This window comes from Adiantum capillus-veneris, chromosome 18 (assembly GCF_014529385.1).
Source record: "Adiantum capillus-veneris isolate H3 chromosome 18, ASM1452938v2, whole genome shotgun sequence".
Lineage (NCBI taxonomy): Eukaryota > Viridiplantae > Streptophyta > Polypodiopsida > Polypodiales > Pteridaceae > Adiantum > Adiantum capillus-veneris.
Window position 1 is genome coordinate 71,367,710 of NC_140948.1, and position 20,271 is coordinate 71,387,980.

A 20,271-nucleotide genomic window follows, 5' to 3' on the forward strand; every position below is an offset into this window, starting at 1 on the left:
TGTGAATCTCTAAGGTGCTATGCAGACAAACTCAAAGCACCCTGCATAGTACAAAATTGGGTACATTTCTTTACACTTCATAGTACCAAACTGAATTCATAGCACCAAACATAAACTTTTTTGCATACTGCATAGTGCCAATCTATTTTGCATTCTGCATAGTTCCAATCTATTTCAGTAGTACTAAATGGGGTAATTTTCACTTTTCCAAGAAGCTTCAAAATTGGTATTATGCATCTTGTTTGGTACTTTGCAGGTAGCACTCAAAGCACCAAAAATCCAATTTGGTACTATACATTTGAGTTCAAGAAGCTCACAAAAGTATCAAATTGTTACTGTGGATCCCTTTAGGTAGTATGCAGACACACCTAAAGTAATCTGCATAGTATCAAATTGAGTACTTTTGTGTATATTGCATAATTACAAACTGGATCCAGAGTACCAAATTGGGAACTTTTCTAGATATAGAAAAGAGCCACAACTGGTACAATCTCTTTAGTTTGGTACTTTGCAGGATACATGAAGGCACCAAATTTGTTTCCAAAACCTGATTTGATATTACACTACCAAGTGTGGGTGAATATCAAAAGTACCAAATTGAAAATATGCATCCATACCTTCGTGCATTGCAACCAAAAGATCATATTGTGCATCCTCTTGGGAACCATGCAAAATCCAAAGAAGCACAAAATTGGTACTATGGAGCTGGGAAATGGTACCTACGATGATTGTTGCCCAAAAAGTACCAAACTGGTACTATTTGGCCTAGGGTGATTGTTGGCAAAAAAAACTACCAATTTGGTATTGTACAATGCCGCCTAAAGACTACAAAATTTTTGAGCACTATTCCAACATAAACCAAGGCCAGCAGAATTGCATTGTAGGAAAAACATATCACCTTAGAGTCATCTAGAAGATGTATGGGATGTTTGATGACACATTTTTCCTCGTCCCTATGCTTGCAAATATCCTTTTTGTTAGGTGAAACTCTCATATGAGATTTTCAAAAAGTGGTAACCAACTCTCTAGTTTCACTTGTAATACTTGTGCACAAAGGAAATTGTCTGTGGCAAGCAGTAAGTGGCTACACTTCATCCTCATCTTTCATTTCCAGTCAACTGCTTATTGCCGCTATATTCTGTCAATGAACACCCAAGTCAGCAAAATTTTTGGACTGGTTCACTAACGTTGTCCTCTGATCACCATTGTTCAATATCATCGTCAAAGAGGTTCTCTTCGCAAAAATCTCACTTGAAGAGTGGGGTACTTTTAGCTAAGTCAATGTGTTGCAAACATTGGACAAAAGACTCGATTGCACATCCGATCTCCTCAACTTTGAAAATGGTTGATGATGCATAAGCTGGTCTAGAATCTCCTATTGTTGTACTGTTGTTAGTCCTTGGGTCTGTCGATGCCAACATCTAGCCATGGCTTTGCAAATATTTTTCCTTGACCTAGTTGTAGAAAGTTCAGTTGTCTTAGCAGGCAAAACTGTGGAAGGGATCACACTCAACTTCCAACATCATTTCTATAGATATGGTACTGGCCTAAGCTCCCATGTGTGTGTGGGGGAGGGAGAGAGAGAGAGAGAGAGAGAGAGAGAGAGAGAGAGACAGAGGCGGAATCTCACACACGTCGATCTATCACAAGACATTTCAAAAAAGAAAACTAAAGTTAAAAACCTTTGAGAAATTTTCATTTGATTTTTCTCCTTTATTTCCGTTTTGCCCTCTTTTACTTTAGTCTCGTTCTACTCAGAAACCCACCAAGCCTAGGTGGTGTCAAGGACAACCAATATTGTACCACCATCCCTTGCTTTCAACCAAACCAAAGATGCCTACTAAACTGTAATGACCTCGATTGATTGGTTCTTCCCCCTTAACAAGCAGTGGGGAGAGTAATGGCCAAAGTCAAGATAGGTGGGGATCGCAAACAATATCTGGGATCCACAATGGCTACTATCGATGAAGATCTATTTATGGAAGGTACTATGGGGGCTTTGTTGACAGTCGTAAAGATTCTAACAAGAGCTATTGGTTCAGATAGATGCTCGGGGTGCAAAACGGCTAGTGAGGACCTCCCTCACTTGTTCAAGGAGTGCCCAAGAATATGTGGCCTGGCATGGAAGATTTGCAAATGGATTTAAAAGACGTGGAAGATAAGGTTCTTTAAGAACGACCTCTTCTTAGGAGAGAAGGTGATGAAAAGCCAAGCGTTGCTTATCTGTATACAAATTGTTAGATTCTATTACTTTAAGAAAGTGTCGAAGGCCAGGAACTATCGAGTGTTCTAGAATGTCATCTCAAGAGCTAACTTCACAGAGATTATATAAGAAAGTAGGGAAGTGATTGGTTTCCATTGGTAAAAGGAAGGAGTCAAACGAGTGGAATAGGGCAAGTAGTGTCGTATTGACCAAAATGTGCTAACGAGATCATGGGTAGGGGTTCGCCTCTAGCTCAACCCAGGTAACTTATTAGTGTATTGCAAGATCCCTCAAGGCTTGACACGAACTTGAGGATGCTTTGTAAATTTCTTTCAGAAGAATTTAATACATCCACTCACAATCGTGAGTCTGGGAAAAAAAAAGAGGACATAATCAATAGCCAAAATCCACTCTGTCAAACCAATTATGCACATGTCAACCACAATATGCACACAAGATAATTTGCTCAATATAATTCACTCACAATTGTGAGTTTTGCAAAAAAAAAAAAAAACATGCATGCGTATACGCATGATACAAACGAAGAGAATAACTTAACATTGAAAATTACAATCAACACAATGCGTGAAATCAGTTAAGGCGTGGCCTAAGTGATGAAGTGGAGGAGGGGGAGAATGAGGAGAGGGCATCAAGGCATTGGGTATGAAGTGAGCGAAAATGGGATTTAAGTTCATCGAAGAGGGGGGTCTCATGCTTATTAGCGAGTTTTCCCATCGTCGTTAGTTTGTCACTAAGAGTTTTCAACTCTTGTTCCACTGTGTTTTTGAGCTTGGCCACCTCCTCATTTTTGGCCTTTTGGCTCTTCTCAATGGCCTCTAACCTTGCCTTCAACGTCTGACACTCATGCTGTAGCCCTTTGTTCTCCGTCTGCAATTTACTCATCTCTTTGTTCATTGTCTCTAGTTTTCTTTTGGTTCCTTGTCTTGAGCATATCCCCATCATCTCTCTTCCTGCATACACCTCCATAGCAATCACTCAAAAAAAGAGAAGTCACAATGCTAGTAATAAAGAGCACACGTTGTAATTTCAGAAAGAAGGATAGGGATGCACAGTATGCGGTTGAAAGACAAAATAATTTCAAAGAAAAAGATGTGCATTTTTGGTCAAATAAAAGAGGCCTTAATCCTTTGGCCAAAAGTTGTCTAAACTTTAAAGGTTCACATTGAAGGTCTTATTGCACAAACAAGCAACAAAACCCCCCCCCCCCCCCCCCTCTCTCTCTCTCTCTCTCTCTCTCACACACACACACACACACTCTCTCTCTCTCTCTCTCTCTCTCTCTCTCTCTCTCTCTCAAAACGTGTTATTTCTAGCACTACAACTTTCTAAAGTTTGTAAAAGGATCCGCTTACCTTCTTGGAGTCCCTCTTTCTTTTGGAGACAGGCGATCTAGGTATCAATGTGCATTTTACGGGACTATGCTTGCAAATTTATAGAGCCTATGCTCCCAATAAGCACTCAAACTATGATTCCTTGGAGCATCTTACATGAGGAAGTCACATATTCTCTATAATTTATTTCTTCGTTCCTTCTTGCTTAGCATTCGTTTCGAGTATGTTGGCCCAATTTTGCAAGCAAGTGATATTAATCGGAATCCACGAAGATGTGATTTGAAAACTAAAGGAAAACGTTAGAGGTTGAGGCAGGTGGCGCGTGACAGTCACCAGAGGGCGTGTGTCAGGTCGAGGGGGAGAGATAGGAGATATGTTTCTCGCATGGTGGGTACCAGGTGACGCTTGTGTCAGGAGTTAAGGAGTTCATAGAATCTTTTGCCCAAATTAATTAATGTATCAACAATTCGACCCAGTATGTAGCTTCGTGCTTTCTTTCTTTCGATCAAATCCTCCCTTTTTTTTTGGGGTCCCCCCCCCCGCCCCCAAAAAAAAGCCATGCAGACAATGTTCCATGGCCCCACACTACAATATTAGGTCACTGATTACATTGGCTAGTAGGGGAGCCACCCTCGTCTATAAAAGTAACGGGCGAAAGTTGAGGGATCTACAATGGATATTCAATCCACTGTTGATCCTATTTCTGCAGGGCAAAAAGAATAGGGTCCTCGCCATCGCGTCACGACTCGACCTCACCACCTCCCTCTCAACACTCGCACTCCCTATCCAACCCACTTGTTGCGCCTGGTTGAAATGGTAGTAACCGAAGTACTATAAAAGTCTCCCCCCCCCCCCCCCCCCCCCCCCCCCCCCCCCCCCCCCCCCCCCCCCCCCCCCCCTGTTGTGTTGATCCAACGGCCCAAAGCCCCCCCTGCCCCGTCGATAAAGCGCCCGTTGTAGATCGCATGACTTCGACCCCGTGTCATATATAGACGACAGGGAGCCACCCCCAAACAACCAACCAAAAAATGCACATCCAATACAATGGCTAAAGCTCGCAAAAGGATAAACAAACGCCATACATAAACGGGACGACTTGCGACAACCACATTGGCTGCAACCAGAGAGCAAGTATCTATCACCCACAAGCCCTCTGTTGAGGAAGAACATAATATCCCATATTGCCTAGCAAGGGGCGGAGCTTGAATGTCTCCATCACCGGTCGGACAATTGGCCAAAGCAAAACGAAAGAGGGGGAGCCATCGGACAACAACACCCCACATACAAAATCCCACGAGGAGGCCACGGCCACTACAAGAGCACCCATAGGAAACATGCTATTGCATGGGAGCCATGATGCATTGTAGAGACAATGGCTATGGAGGATGACGACGGTGAGGAGCCATGGTTGCTTAGGGGCGTGTAGATGCAGAGAACGAGACAAAGAGAAAGAGAGAGAATTTCAACACCAAAAAGACAAACAAAACCACGCTCTTTGATTAATTAGAAAAGATACATATATAAAGCTGCTTTGCCATGCAAACTTACCCCTGCAAGACTCCACTAAACTCAAGGTAGCTCTACATGCTTCAAGAGCAGTTTCCCACGGGTATAACTTACTAGACCAGACTCGGGCTTAATAACCCAACAATCCCACTTTCAAGTACAAACCACTGACAATGGACTTGATACAAACTATGAGTTCAATCACTTGAAAACTATGAGTAGAAGCCCCCCCTTGACAACAATATTAGTATGTGTCTTCTTTCAAACAACTATCAGAGTGAGACAACAAGAAATCATAAACAAACATAAATGGGAGGTCTTACCACTGATGTGTAGTAGTGTCTATAACCCGTAAAACTTTTTGGCATGACAATAACTGACAATTGATAAGCTAAAAGAAGGCTTTGACTGCAAATATGCGATTGTGTTGACAACAGAAGAACTTTGAGAAAACCTATGACACTTAACATGGAAAAACAGTTTTTGAAATCTGTGTTGATGTACCGAGTGCTTGAAGCAAAACATTGGATGAGTCTTCACCACTGGATTTCTTTCCAGATCCTTGATACTTGTTTCACCTTTACTATAAGAGATTATTATAGGTCTAGCACTCGTATGCCCAATGGAATTGGAGATGATCTCTTCAGATAGCTGATTCCAGTGTTAGAATTTAAAGCTACTGCTTATGTTGTCAGTTCAGTTAGTGAGACTGGGACAAAGAGCTGACTGGACTAAAATAGATAACTGAACTGGAAGATTATAATGAAGCAAGAGACATATTGAAAGACTGAAAAGAGTATTTGCAGATTCAGATTAATAGCTCAAGGACAACCAGTACAATGTATAATGGGTTTAAGCTCAAACCATTACAGAAGCAATGATTACAGAGTGAAGCTAGAGGTGAAGAGCTTGTAACTCGAGAATTTTTAGAGAGCTAAAGCCAGAAGACAAGCAACTAAGCCAAGAAGCGAGGAAGCTCTAAACAACTAAGAAGCCCAATTACAATGTAGTGGATCCTATTTATAGCTCCCAGGAGTTACTGCAGTAGCTGCTTTCGGTAATTACTGCTGGCGTGATTGATCCACTGTTCGGCCTTCTAAGGGACAATTCCCGCTGCTGGGATTGTCCTCGCCTTCTACATCCTTCCCTCCTTTCTTGAATTTTGGTATAACTCCAAAATTTCTAAAAAAAATTCACCGCCTAATTTTGATTGGGTGTTGAGGAAACCATCCGGCTTCTGGTTGACGTAAACCCTAAACCCTTCTGGTTACTGGTTTGGCCGATGTTCCTCATGGTATGGCCAATGTTCCTCATGGAAATATCCACCGATCCTGCCTTTCAATGGACATCTCAAATTCATAAGGCGTGACAGGATTGTAGGTTTTGGTGTCGGGATCATACAAAGTGCGTCTTCCTTTTGTCAGAGGGGTTCTAGCCAATTTATGACAATGCGAGGCCTCGGGGGGTTCACTATGTGTAAAACAACCATATCACGTGCGTTCAAGACATGTTTGTAAAACCCCTTATCTGTGAATTTTGTTAAGAATATAATGTACCCTTTTCTTTTAAAATCTGTAAGTTTTTTTCAAATTTTAAAAAATAATGCCCTTATGTATATATACTTCTGTAAGTTTCAACAACTTTAAATACCCTTCTGTTGAACTCACGTGATAGGTTACATTTTTATTAGGTGACCTCCCCGGGTGAGAGGCTGTGTGGATCTATCCCTGCAGAAGAGGTTGACTTGTTAAAATTCTTTCTTCAAATAGAATCTCGGTCATCTCTCTGTACTGTGGCCCCAGTCTTGGTTTAACAATGGTATCCTTTTCAGGGATCATGGAAGACTCCACAGTTAGTTGAAGCAACTGACTTGTGATCTTTGTTAGACCATAGAGCTTGATCTTCCACTGTCCCATACAGAGTTTGACCCTCTGCATTTCTCCTTGCAGTTCCATGACATCATTCAGTTTGAGAGCATCATTGATCAGTGTTTGCCAGGTTTTCCATTCGACAGTGGTTCGCTCATACCAGTCCTAAAGTTCATCAGTGATATTAAAATAGGTGAGCCGATCCACTGGTTTTGGATGCTAAGGATACAATGTTGGGAAAAATTTGGGCAATTCAGCTTCCTTAGCAGGCAATGCATATAGGAGAACTGGTGAATCGGGCACAAATTCCAGAAAATTGAGCACAACCTGGTTCTCCTGCTGCATCATCTTCCTAATAACTCGGACTAGCTGAAAGGTTCTTTGGAGAGTAGTTGCCTGTTCCCCTATTATCATTTGAGTCCGAGGTCCTTTACTGCTGGAAGTTTGATCTTCAATCATAGCCTGCACCACCCTTTGGTCCAAAACTCCTCTAGCAATTTGCTTTTGAAGTAAAACTTCTTTCAGCTGATTTCTTACTTCCTTCATGCACTTTTATGAAGGCTTGTTTCCACGCAGTAGATCTAGTTCAAGTGCTAGAGAATGTCGGTCTGCAGTGGACTATTGCTTCTAGTGTGGATTGACTATCCTATCATCAGAAGTCAGTGCCCACTCAGGTACCCTTTCTAGCAGCTCGATTCTGCTGGGATGCTCAGACGAGGTTGACACAATTCTTGATCATGGAAGGCAGCTGATTTCCGATGCTGAATCATTTCCCTGGCTCTGACATTTAGCCTTTCAAAGCGTTCTAGATCAGAGATAAGAACATCATCCTCCAAGTACATCCTAGTAATAGGAGCTTGCTGATGTCTCAATCTCTTATTCAGTGTGATGAGCTGTAATGAATGTTGCTCATCACCCTTTAAGGTCTCAGTCACATCTTTGGCTTTTCCTTTTCCATCTTGACTGTGCTATGACTGGTGTACTGGAGAGCCTTCAGTGCTGTGCGTCTGCCCATTGCCTGGTTGCTGATCATTAGTCCGCTGGTCCCCCGACTGTTGATCTGGCTGGCCCGTGTTGGGCTGACTGCCCCCAGTGGCCGCTGATCCACCAACACCAGAGCCTGCAGGTGGAGAAGGAGGAGTATGATCATCATCATCAGGTTTATTTACTAGTTCTTCCTCCCCTTCCTCATCTTGATCTTCTACTTTCTCAGAATCCTCATCAGGATCATTCTGCTTATCAATATAGTCCAGGATAGCTTGATTTGCTAAAGCACTGTTATATTGAGAGAGCTTATCTTGCAAATCACTCTGCATGGTCTCCATAAGTGCCTTCAGATTATCCATATTCAGAGTGACATTGCCTTTCGGACTCAGAATATCAGCCAGGTTAGTATATATATACCTCTCTGTTAGAGAGGCCTTCAATGCAGTGTGGTTAGTTAGTAGTGTGTTGTAATCTACCCTCTTCATTCTCAGCATCGTCTCAAATCTGTCATCATTTCTCACAGTCTCTACCTTGTCTTCAGTTAACTGCCTATTATATGTTGCAAGCTTTGACAGCTTCACTTGCGATTCCTGAATTGTTCTAACTGACTGGTTTTCAGCTATACTATGCCGCAGAGATTGTGCCCCTATATCCTGCTTCAATTTCTAAACTTGCTGCTGGCTATTTCCCAGTTCCTCTTTAAGCTTAGACACTTCATCAGTGGAAGCTAAGGCATCCATCGTTTGTCCCAAAGCATTGACAATTGTGTTCCATGATGATTGGACAAGCACTAAGCAACCAATCTATTACCGTTGCTGGGTCAGAGGGAATTGGACCATAAACCGTAGCAGGAGCCATGTATGGTAATGCTGTGAAGTTAGGTTTTTGAAGAATTAGTCGTCCTTTGAGAGGGTGATTTTGTAACTGCCGCAATTTTTCCTTTTTGGTTAAGAATAAAGCCAATACACTGAAAGGAATAGGAATTTTGTTGGGTGGAATGGCAGGTTCTGGACCCTTTCCCTTGTCAATATGAACTGCCAGCTGTTTAGCATTGGACCTTTCTTGTTGGTCCTTTCCAACAATGGTGTTTGCTGGAATCTGCTCTTCTTGCTGGCTGGTCCCGGCAGTGGTCTGTGCTGGAGTCTGTTCTTCAGGTGTGCTGGCTTTCCGAAAGTTTTGTAGTAGGCAAAGACTTAACCTGACTTTCTAGTTGCTTTAAGAAAGCATTGCTTTTGGCCAATGTAGCCTTCTGTTTCTTTGAGCTACTGCCCACCACCTGTGTAGCCTTCCTCTTTTGTCCAGTTAAAGCCAACTGATTACCTAGAGTCTCTTCATCTAAAGAGAGATCAACATTGTTAGTCATTGTTAGTCTCTAGAATGGGCTTCTGACTCCAAGCCATCCGTACCTGATAATGAGCATCTGGAGTAGTTGCCCAGTAAAGAAATTGCTAGACATACCAAGCTTTGAAAACATTTTGAGATTTCAACTTGGCAGTCTGTTGGAGCATATTATGGGATAAGATCTGACATAAGTTGATTTTGGCTATAGCATCTAATCTTTTTGCAAGCAACATAACAAACAACTTTTTTGACACATACGTGGGGTTGTTTTTTAGGCTAACAGCTTCAACCACAAACCTATAAGCTGCGGGGACGTCCAGACTTGCTACTAGAACCCCTTGTGTACTAGCCTTTCCTTTTTTGTTGGCTGCTTCATCTTCCTTAAGAGCCAAACTTATCTGTTCTACAGTTGCTGTGGTCGGCTTCGGCTCATTGGGAATTTTGAAAGCATAAGCAATACTATCAGGAGTTGCTGTGACTTTCATACCATTAACAACAACACTGCCATCCTCGACATTGAAGGAATCAAGAACCTGCTTGATTATAGTTGTGTCAAAATCTATTCTTGTAGCTTGCACCACCACATGCAAATCCCACAGTTGCAGCAACGCTTTGGCCTGCTCAGTGAGCACATACGGTTGTATCTTGCTATGGGGAATACGTGGTAGAGAAGCTTTAAGAGCGGTGATGACTGCAAAGTTTTTTCTATGGTATCCCGCATCTTCTTCGACATTTTTCTTCTACCCATACAGTGTGAGGACGGTAAGTCTGTAGAGAAAGAAGACTTACTTGGATAGTCAAAGCCGTAACCCGGTGTGTCAGGTAGGGATAGATAGTGATTGATAGATTCCTCGGACGAGGAGGTGTGTGGTTGTAGTAGTGAAGAAGCCTCAGAGCTTGGCGATGGCGAGTGTGTAATAGCAGGCAGGCTCACGTAGGAGATTTATGAGGAAGAATGCCCACTTGCCTTACTGTTATATGCGTTTGCAACATAAAAGCTCCACTACTTTACCATTCCTAGAGTTTTGTGCACCGTCAATGACGTGGCACACATGCATTGGCTAATACTCCCCATGTTCCTTTTAATGATTATCACATGTAGTCCTACTAGCCCTTTTTCCCATAAAAACTAATACTGGCTTGGATACGTTACTGTCTCTGCCATTGACACTATTTTGTTGTGCCGAGACTTTTCTAACACCTTGACTGGCTTTGGTACTGGTTGTGCATGAAAAAGATTTAGAATGGCTGATTCTAAATTTTTCTGGCCATCAGTTCTGAGAATGTCAATATCTTCTTCTTTGGAAGTCTCTTTCTCATTAAAATAATATAGCTTGATCTTGGCCCCATTATAACACCTGGTAGCAATAATCTAGATAAATTCTTCAACCTAACTGTGCCATTGGAAAACACCCAATCGACTTCATATGGACCAACCCAAGCGATCTTTAAATTTGGTTTCTTAGGGCTCAGTTTGGATTGATAGAGCACAACCAAGTCCCCCTTCTTGAACTCCCTAACTTTGATTCATCTATCATGCCAGTGTTTTCATCTTTGCTGAACAATTTCCTGTTCCAGCATAGCACGTTATGTTAACTCATCCAACTGTGCTAATTCCTCCAGTCTATTTTTAAGATTGTGATTGAAATCCAATCCATACTCTACCGCCATCCTGAGACTGGGAATCATGAATTCCATAGGCACTACAACTTCAGTACCATACACCATTTTGAACGATGTTAGTCCAGTAGTGACTTTATAAGCTATCCTGTAGGCCCATAGAGCAGTCTGGAGCTTAAGATCCCATTGGTGTGGCTCCTTCTGCACAATCTTGGTGAGAATGGTCTTGATGGTTCTATTACTGTTCTCTGCTTGCCCATTGCACAAGGGATAATATGGTGTTGTTTTTTGGTGCTTTACTGAGAACATTTTCATCAAAATATCCATAGTATCATTAATAAAGTGTGTCCCTTGATCAGACACAATCTCCACAGGACATCCATATCGGCAGATAATATTTTCAAATATGAATATAGCAGTGGACTTTGCGGTGTTATCTGGAAGAGCATTGGCCTCCACCCATTTGGTGACATAACAAGTGGCCATCAATATATACCGGTTCTTCCTTGGAGTGATTTTCTTGAATGGACCCATGCAATCTAGACCCCATTTCATAAATACTCCCAATGGTTGAACTGGAGTAAGAGGAGTCATATTAGCTGCTATTGGTCTACCCATCCTTTGGCATATATCACATGTTTTGCAAAAGCTTCTAACATCATATAATAAAGTTTGCCACCACAATCCAGCTTGCAAAATCTTCTTGTAAGTAATATCAGTGGAGAAATGTCCTCCAGAATCCCCATCATGTGCCTCAGAAATAACTTGCATTCTCCCTTCCATTGGTACACACCTTTGAAGAACCCCATCTACTCCCAGTCTATAGAGCAATCCTTTGATGATGGTGAACTTTAGACTCTTAATAATCAGGGCCTTCTTCTGATTCTGAGTCCAGTTTTTTGGGAATCCTCCTTTAGAAAGGAGTAGCCATCAGTACTCCTAGATAGGAAATCATCACCACAATGGGTTTTATCGGGCTTATGAAATATGCGGAATTCAAACTCCATTAGGAACATCATCCATCTGATCAGTTTGCCTTGAATAATAACTTTGTTAATAAAAAATAATAATGCTTGATGATCCATATAAAAATGAAATAGCTTGCCCAACAAATAGTGTCAAAACTTAGTAGCACTGAAAACCATTCCTAAGGCTTCTCTCTCCATAGTGGTATATCCTTGTTTAGCGTGACTGAATCTTTGACTGGCAAAATACACTGGATAATCAGTCCTCCCTTCTGGTTGAGCCAGTATTGCTCCCATTGTGGAATTCAAACTCCATTGGGAACATCATCCATCTAATCAGTCTACCTTGAATAATAACTTTGTTAATAAAAAATAATAATGCTTGATGATCCATATAAAAATGAAATAGCTTGCCCAACAAAATAGTGTCGAAACTTAGTAGCACTGAAAACCATTCCTAAGGCTTCTCTCTCCGTAGTGGTATATACTTGTTCAGCCTGACTGGATCTTTGACTGGCAAAATACAATGGATAATCAGTCCTCCCTTCTGGTTGAGCCAGTATTGCTCCCATTGCCAATCCTGAAGCATCGACATGCACATGAAAAATAACATCCCAATTTGGTTCTCGAAGTACTGGCTTACTGATAATGGCATTCTTCAAACCTTGAAAACTCTCCTCACATTCAGCAGTCCAAATGAATTTGTTGTTCTTCTTTGTGAGCTCATACAAAGATAATGCCTTGGAAGCAAACATATGAAAAAATCTTCTATAAAAATTGATATATCCCAAGAATGAACTTAACTCTAATGCTGTACGGGGTGCCTTGGCCTGCTGGACACACTGGATCTTATCGTCGACCATCTCTATGCCATTCCTGGATACTATATGTCACAGTAGTTGTCCTTTTGAGACCAAGAAAACAAATTTAAATGGGTTTAGACAAATCCTTTTTTCCTTGCAACGTTGGAAAACCATTTCTAGAAAGAGTAAGTGCTTCTCCTTAGTTGAATAGACAGTGAAGTCGTCCATAAATATGGCGAGAAATCGGTGGAGAAATTCACTGAATATTTCCATCATACATCTTTGGAAAGTCGCTGGAGCATTGCAAAGACCAAATGGTATAACCAAATACATGAATGCTCCCCATTCAGTAATAAAAGTAGTTTTACTCCGATTTTTAGGGGAAATCTGTAGCTGATTATAACCACTATAGCCATCCATAAAGCTATACATCTGGTGGCAATCACACAAACTCTGAGCTTTCCATTTTTCTTGGGTACTACCACAATAGGAAATAACCAGTCACTATTGGTGACTTCAGTGATAAATCCAACCTTCAGAAGGTTATCGATTTCTTCTTTGACCTTCTTAGCATGATTTGGATTCATTCTATACCATTGCAGTCGCACTGGTCTAGCATCCGGTTTTAGAGGTATTCTATGTTGATAGACCTCTGGATCTACCAGTTTTAGATCAGTATGTTCCCATGCGAATATATCTTTGTACTTCCGGAACATGTCTCGGGCTTTTTCTTTCATTCTTGGGTTCAGATGCTTGTTTACTTTGATCAATCTAGGATTTTTCTCAGAACCCAGGTTCCATTATTCAATTTCTTAATCATCTGGAAGCAACCAGTTAGGTCCACCTCCCTTCCTTTTGGTTGACTCCTCAGCATAATCCCAAGACGGACCCCTTAGTTCTGACTTGTTATTCTAAACTTCAGTAACTTCCTCAGAGTGTGCTTGTTTAGAGGCCGTTGGTGTACTGGAATCTGAGAATTCTTCTTTAGAGTTGACTGTTTTCTCTGGCCTTCCATTAAGCTGAACTGGTCATTCTCCAGAATTAAGTTCAGTGAACTGACCTGCAAATTGCTTCCTTTGCTTTTCAGCCTGATCTTTGTCAAATAATACTGCATTTAGGTCTATCTCGGCCAATGAAAAAATATTCATTACTGCTAGCATCCTGTCAATTTTCCTTACCCCATACTTTTGGCAAAGTTCTTTTGGTCGCAGTGCCTTTCTCCAACTTCTAGTGTTGTTTGTCTGGATTTGAATTGTTCTACTGGTGCCCTGTATTGTGAAAGTTTGATTGGCATAGTCGTGAACAGCCTGTGCTGTTCGCAACCATGGGCGACCCAGTAGCATCCCATATGCGCCTTCCACATCTAGTACCAAGAAGCTGGTCTTGAAATTTTCTTTTCCCACCCTTATCTGCATACTCTCTATCATCCCAGTTGCCTGCACAACTCGATGAGATCGGCCATTCAAACTTTGAAGGGTGCTGGTTTCAGCTTTGTGATACCCATTCTTTGTTGAAGGTGTGTCCCCAGGATGTTTACTCCTACCCCTCCATCCAGTATGACACCGGATAGTGGCTCCCACTGTTTCCTAGCCTTGTAGTCCACCCGGGTCACCGACACTTCATCATCTCTGACAGCTACTAAGTCAACTTCTTTGGATTTTGTTTCAGCCTTCCTTCGCTGTCTGATGAATTTTGCTGCTTCAGGCGAAGTTTTTATGATGTTGTCTAGTTCAACTATCAATTTCTGAATTCTTTCATAGATCTTAACATGAATTTATTCTCGCTCTTGATTAGAGTTATTATCAAAACTTGAAGAATCGAGACTATCTACACAGTGCCACTCCTCTATTGAGGTACCTACTATGCCTCCTTCAGTGTTTCATGTTGCAATTATATTTGATTTAACATTCCCTAGTTCCTCCACCAGTCCTTGAACTACAACAGCCAGCATAGTCTCAGCAATCCTAGACCCTGACTGGTCTGGTTGTGTTTTCTTAGAAGATAGGGTTGGTATCTTCTCAATTACCGGAGCATCAAAACTTTCTCGCTGCTCTAGTAGCTTCTTGGCTAGATCTTCTATGATCTTAGCCGCTAGTTCTCTCTACTCCTGCCATTCATTGACTACCTTCTCTTTTCCCTTTGCCTTCCATACCTCTCTCTTTTCCCTTTGCCTTCCATACCTCTCTCTGTTGAGCCAATTTACTACTTTTAGAACTAATTGGTTTTGCTGGCTCATCTGGGATTTCCTCAATGACTGCCCCTTTACTGTGCGGAACTGCTCGTATTGGAACTGGCTCTGGGGCTTTCACCTCAGTAGCTGTAGTGCTAGGTGCTTCTGGACACTGAGCTGCAAAATGCCCATACTTGCCACAAGTATAACAGTTAAGGCTTCGATTTTGAAAGTTACCAACGACCCTGGCCAGTTTCTCCTTGGTATCTGTCACGCCCAGTACCAGTACCAGTACAAGTACCACTGATACCTGGTTTCTCCTCTTGGGGTACATTGGTTGTCTCTACTCTAGCTGATTCAGCATTGGTAAATGCACTACATACAAATCCTTTCCCTTCTTGAAGTGATGAGTGCGAATGCCACAATTGTTCCATAAATGACCATATGCTTTGCAATAGCTATACTGTGGACACTCATTGGAAACATGATCTTTAGATTTGCACCTTGAACACCAGGTTTCCATTCTCCTAACCGGTTGTCTCGTCTGACTGATTTCAGCAATCTGTCGGACCATTTCATCAATCTTTCTGGACCAAGACTCCTTCTTGACCTTGTCTTTCCTCTTTTCATCTGAGCTGCTTTCAGACGTACTGAAGGTTTCACTGGAATTAGAATTCTCAGTGGAAGAACTGCTACTGCTGGACCTCCTCTTCTTGTGACTTCTCTCCTTCTTAGCCTGCTGTTCAAGCTTCAGAGCTCGCTGCACCAAATCATTAAATTTCTTTGTTGGCGCAGGCATCTCCTGTTCTGTGAGCTTCTTACTGTGGAACCCATTTAAAAACCATGCTCGTAACCTCTTTTCTGATGGTGCCTCCTGCAACTGCCTGGTTAACTCCTTGATTTTCTCAACATAACTTCTAATTGATAATTTCCTCTTGCTTTATCTTATCTTGCTCACAAAGGATGTCCTCATCACCCCTGTTGTCTGAATATTCGAATCTAAAAGCCTTGAGCAATTTGTTGTATGATCTAAGTTGGCAAGCCGGGTAATGGTAGTACCATTTCCTTGCTGCATCTTTCAGTGTCTGAGGAAAATATTCTCCCCAATCATCTTCATATTCAGATCAATAGCTCAAGGAAAACTAGTACAATGTATAATGGGTTCAAGCTCAAATGGTTACAGAAGCAATGATTACAGAGTGAAGCTAGAGGCGAAGAGCTCGTAACCCGAGAATGTTTAGAAAGCTAAAGCCAAAAGACAAGCAACTAAGCTAAGAAGCAAGGAAGCTCTGAACAACTAAGAAGCTAAGAAGCCCAATTACAATGTAGCGGGTCCTATTTATAGCTCCTAGAAGTACTGCAGTAACTACCTATGGTAATTACTACTGGCGTGACTGATCCACTGTCCGGCCTTCTAAGGGACAGTTCCCACCTGCTAGAATTGTCCTCGCCTTCTACACCCAAGATCAATGTCAAAATACATCTCATTGATAAGAAAGAGTTTTGCACATAAGTAAAGCTGATTCACAGGATTTCCATCCAATCCACTTTGCTTTGTCACAAGAATTTGTCCAAACATCCTTGGCGGACCACTGATTTGATGCTGCATTTTGAGATTCTCGTCAAAGCGGAAAAACCCTCTACAATATTTCTTTAGTATGATATTGTTTGTTGATGCCTATATAATATGGATTTTTTGATATGCTGTAGCAGAGGACTACTCCAAGGGAGTTTTGATAAACTCGTGGACGGCAACCGCCTATAGGGAATTTTGAGAAGAAAGCGATGACCAACACTCTGCAATAACGTTTCAATATGCAGCTCCGCCAATTGACTGCATTTTGATAGGGGGTGCCATCGCTTGTGAAACTACCAACATTTCAAAATGTTGCCTGCCCGCTATGTAAACGAAGACCTTTTGATATGCTATCCTTGTAGCGCTAGGGGGGTAATGCCTAAGCTTTGCTAGTGCCACCACTATGCAGCATTTTAAAATGCCAACCTGCAGCAATTGTGTCTTCGTTTTGAGATGCAGTTCAAAAAGTCTTGCTGACTTCCTGAGTGTGCCCTAGCCTTCCTCTTATGCTCTGCAATTGGTGGCTGCTTCTCTTGCATTTTGAGAGGCTAGCCCTAGCATTGCGTGGGCTCTTATACCACTTGTAGAGACAACAACTATGGAGGATGATGAGTTGAGAAGCCATGGTTGCTTAGGGGCATGCAAGTGCAGAGAACGAGAGAGAGAGAGAGAGAGAGAGAGAGAGAGAGAGAGAGAGAGAGAGAGAGAGAGAGAGAGAGAGAGAGAGAGAGAGAGAGAGAGAGAGAGAGAGAGAGAGAGAGAGAGAGAGAGAGAGAGAGAGAGAGAGAGAGAGAGAGAGAGAGAGAGAGAGAGAGAGAGAGAGAAGCTCAACACCAAAGGGACAAAAAAAACCATGCTCTTTGATTGATTAAAAAGATACATATATAAAGCTGCTTTTCCATGCTAACTTACCCATGCAAGACTCCACTAAACTGGAGGTAGCTCCACATGCTTCAAGAGCAGTTTCCCACGGGTACAGCTTACTAGACCAGATTCGGGCTTGGAATCCAACACCTATCACATGAGACCCTCGTTATCACATGGCCCTTCACGGTCTACCACACAACACAAAGACCTATGAGGGCCCATTGCAAAAGAAGCCTGAGAATGAAACTCCTCACAAAAGGGGGTGGGAGCTGGTCCCTCTCCCAATGGCCAAAAATGAAGGCCCATAAGGGAAGGGCACCCCAATGTAGAATAGGTCACCTGACCCCTCACCCCAGAAAAGCCACCCTTGGTAGAGCAACAAAGACACACACTATATAAATATAAATATAAATATATAAATATATAAATATAAATATAAATATTCCCTCTCTCTCTCTCTCACTATATATATAGAGAGAGAATATATATACATTTGTATATATATATATATATATATATATATATATATATATATATATATATATATATATATATATATATATATATATATCACACACACAGACACACACTTATTTTTTTTAATCTATTTGTGTATGTGTGTAAATATGTAATATATACACACCCATTTACGGGTTTGTGTTTTTAGGATTTCATCGATTATGGGAAACTTTATGGTTGTTATTTCTTTGCTTCTTGTGCCAACATGCCTTCTTTGAAAGAACATGAAGACCACTTTGCACAATACATTAGAGTCACAAGTGAGATTCTCGTGGCCTTTGGAGGTGGCAATGCCGATTACAACTTTGAGAGAGAGAGAGAGAGAGAGAGAGAGAGAGAGAGAGAGAGAGAGAGAGAGAGAGAGAGAGAGAGAGAGAGAGAGAGAGAGAGAGAGAGAGAGAGAGAGAGAGAGAGAGAGAGAGAGAGAGAGAATGTTTGTGTATACCTGCATATTTAAAAGTTGGACACAAACATATTGTTAGGACAAGGGTAAGACTAGGGCGGGTACGGTCCTTAAGCAAGGTCGGCTAGCTATGCATGCTCAGAGGTTCCTAAAGATGGGCTACAAGCCTATAAGAGGATACAACTGGGTGGAGATCAACATGCAAGTTCCCTCTTGTCCTCACACTGGTATTAGAGCTCATAGGTCTCTCTCTTGCTTGCCTTGGGGAACGAGGAAGGAGATGGGGGAGAGGGGCTACAACTAAGTATGAAGGGTGCATGGGCTGCATAGGGTATGGTGGTTAAGGCATGGAAGGGCCCCATGCAACTAACATGCAAGGAATATATTGGTCAAGGAAGATCAGAGTTGAGGAGGTAATGGGAGTGGCTGCTTGCACAATCGAGCTCAAGGAGGGATAACTACGGGAAAGTGAGCTGACAAGTAAAACGGGCCCGATGTCGACTTTCTTGAATCTATCTATATGGGGCTCAAAGGGGGCAGTTCAGAACCGTCAACATAGCTCATCACTACGGTTTGGGAAACAAAGGTGTTTATGTGTTGCTAGGAGACATTTCAACTTCGATCTACCATGCTTCATGTGCCATGGTTTCTTGGGCTTCATTTCACATGAAATGACACGAAGTAGACTTGGGCACCACGAGGTGTCAACCCCATGCAAGGGGCCCCTCTCACTCCCTCACAAGGAAGAGGTACCATGCAAGGCTGCACGTGTTCAAGAGGATTCTAGGTTCAAGGCAAAAGGTTTGCAGCTCTTAGTTGGGATTGCCTTTGTCGCAAAATACTTTCATGGAAAAGGGTTCACAATCTTAGCCGAGATTGCCTTTTTCACATCTCTGGAGACTTTCATGGAAAAGGTTTTCAACTCTTGGATGGGATTGTCTCTTGGTCATATCTCGTGAGACTTTTATGGAAATTGGAAACCTTGTTAAGTGCTTCTACTGCCTCCATAATCTTGGAAAAAGCTTCCATATACTCAAAAAATTTCAATGGCTTCTTAAAGGACAAATATGCCATGCATGCTCAAGGAGGAGCAACCAGGTTCGAGTGTTTTCTTTGGGTGTCATTTATTGCATTAGTTTCTTGTTGCAAAGATAGATTAAGCACTCTAACCACGTTGCCAGATGTGAAATGCAATCGAGGGATTCTTGTTTCTCGTTTAGAGATCTGAGGTACATTTTGTTCAATGTGTTTGGTGTTGAGATGTCAAGCTCAACATGTACGACTCTTGGATGACTAGCACTGAGAATCATCATCACTAGAGCACCTTGGCGTTTACTCATATCTTTGCTAGTGATACTGCAACTATACTACACCGAGTTGGTCTACCTATCGGAGTGATGTCCCACTTATCTACTCACCTCACTCACTAGAGGTTTACACTAGACCATTGTACTAGTTTCCTTTATGTTGTATTTTTCCCTCATGTTTTGTAGACCTCCATCTTTGTGTATGTGTATGTGCTTGCAAGTGCTCAAGCTCTCTCCTTCTTTGCCTCTTGACATAGTATTGGAGCTTGGTTGTGTGTGAGGAGCTTGGAGCAGCAAGTAGAAGTAGCCTAGGAAGCGACCTCAGCATTCCTAGGAGCCATCGTCAAACGATCTCCGATTGAGGTGATTCCTATTCAAGATTTTGTATCTCAGGGTTCTATAGAGTCCTTTGGACTGAGACTGTGCAACCAAAATCTCATTTCGGGGTTTGACACCCGTTTTGGAGATAGAGTGCGTTCGCATTATGAGTGCATGAATGCGGTGCATGTCAGAGAGTGAGAAGGGGGGAGAGAGACAGAGAGAGAACATAGGATGTGGGTGGAGTAGCTCAACACAATGTGTGTGTATGTTGACTGGAGAAAAACCCATTTTTTGTAATATTCAATTTTGATGGACAAGCAGAACCTTTTGTATTAGATGAGAAATTATTTTTGATGAGAATGTGCCTCTCAAGAGTGAGGTATAAAAGCCAATGTTTTGTAACCATGAGTGAGACTTTTAATTAATCAATCTTTTGCATCTATTGTGTGCCGTGACTGTGTGA

General features: G+C 41.9%; 1 protein-coding gene across 1 annotated transcript; it reads right to left on the reverse strand.

Annotated features, from left to right (window-relative positions):
* Window positions 1–2,740: 2,740 nt before the first annotated feature.
* On the reverse strand, window positions 2,741–4,838 carry LOC147435855 (uncharacterized). Its single transcript, XM_086488057.1, has 3 exons — window positions 4,638–4,838; window positions 3,577–3,613; window positions 2,741–3,174 (listed from the first exon to the last, which is right to left on the reverse strand). Exons 1-3 carry the CDS (start codon window positions 4,836–4,838, stop codon window positions 2,795–2,797), a joined length of 618 nt encoding a protein of 205 aa, XP_086344183.1. The 3' UTR covers window positions 2,741–2,794.
* Window positions 4,839–20,271: the final 15,433 nt, after the last annotated feature.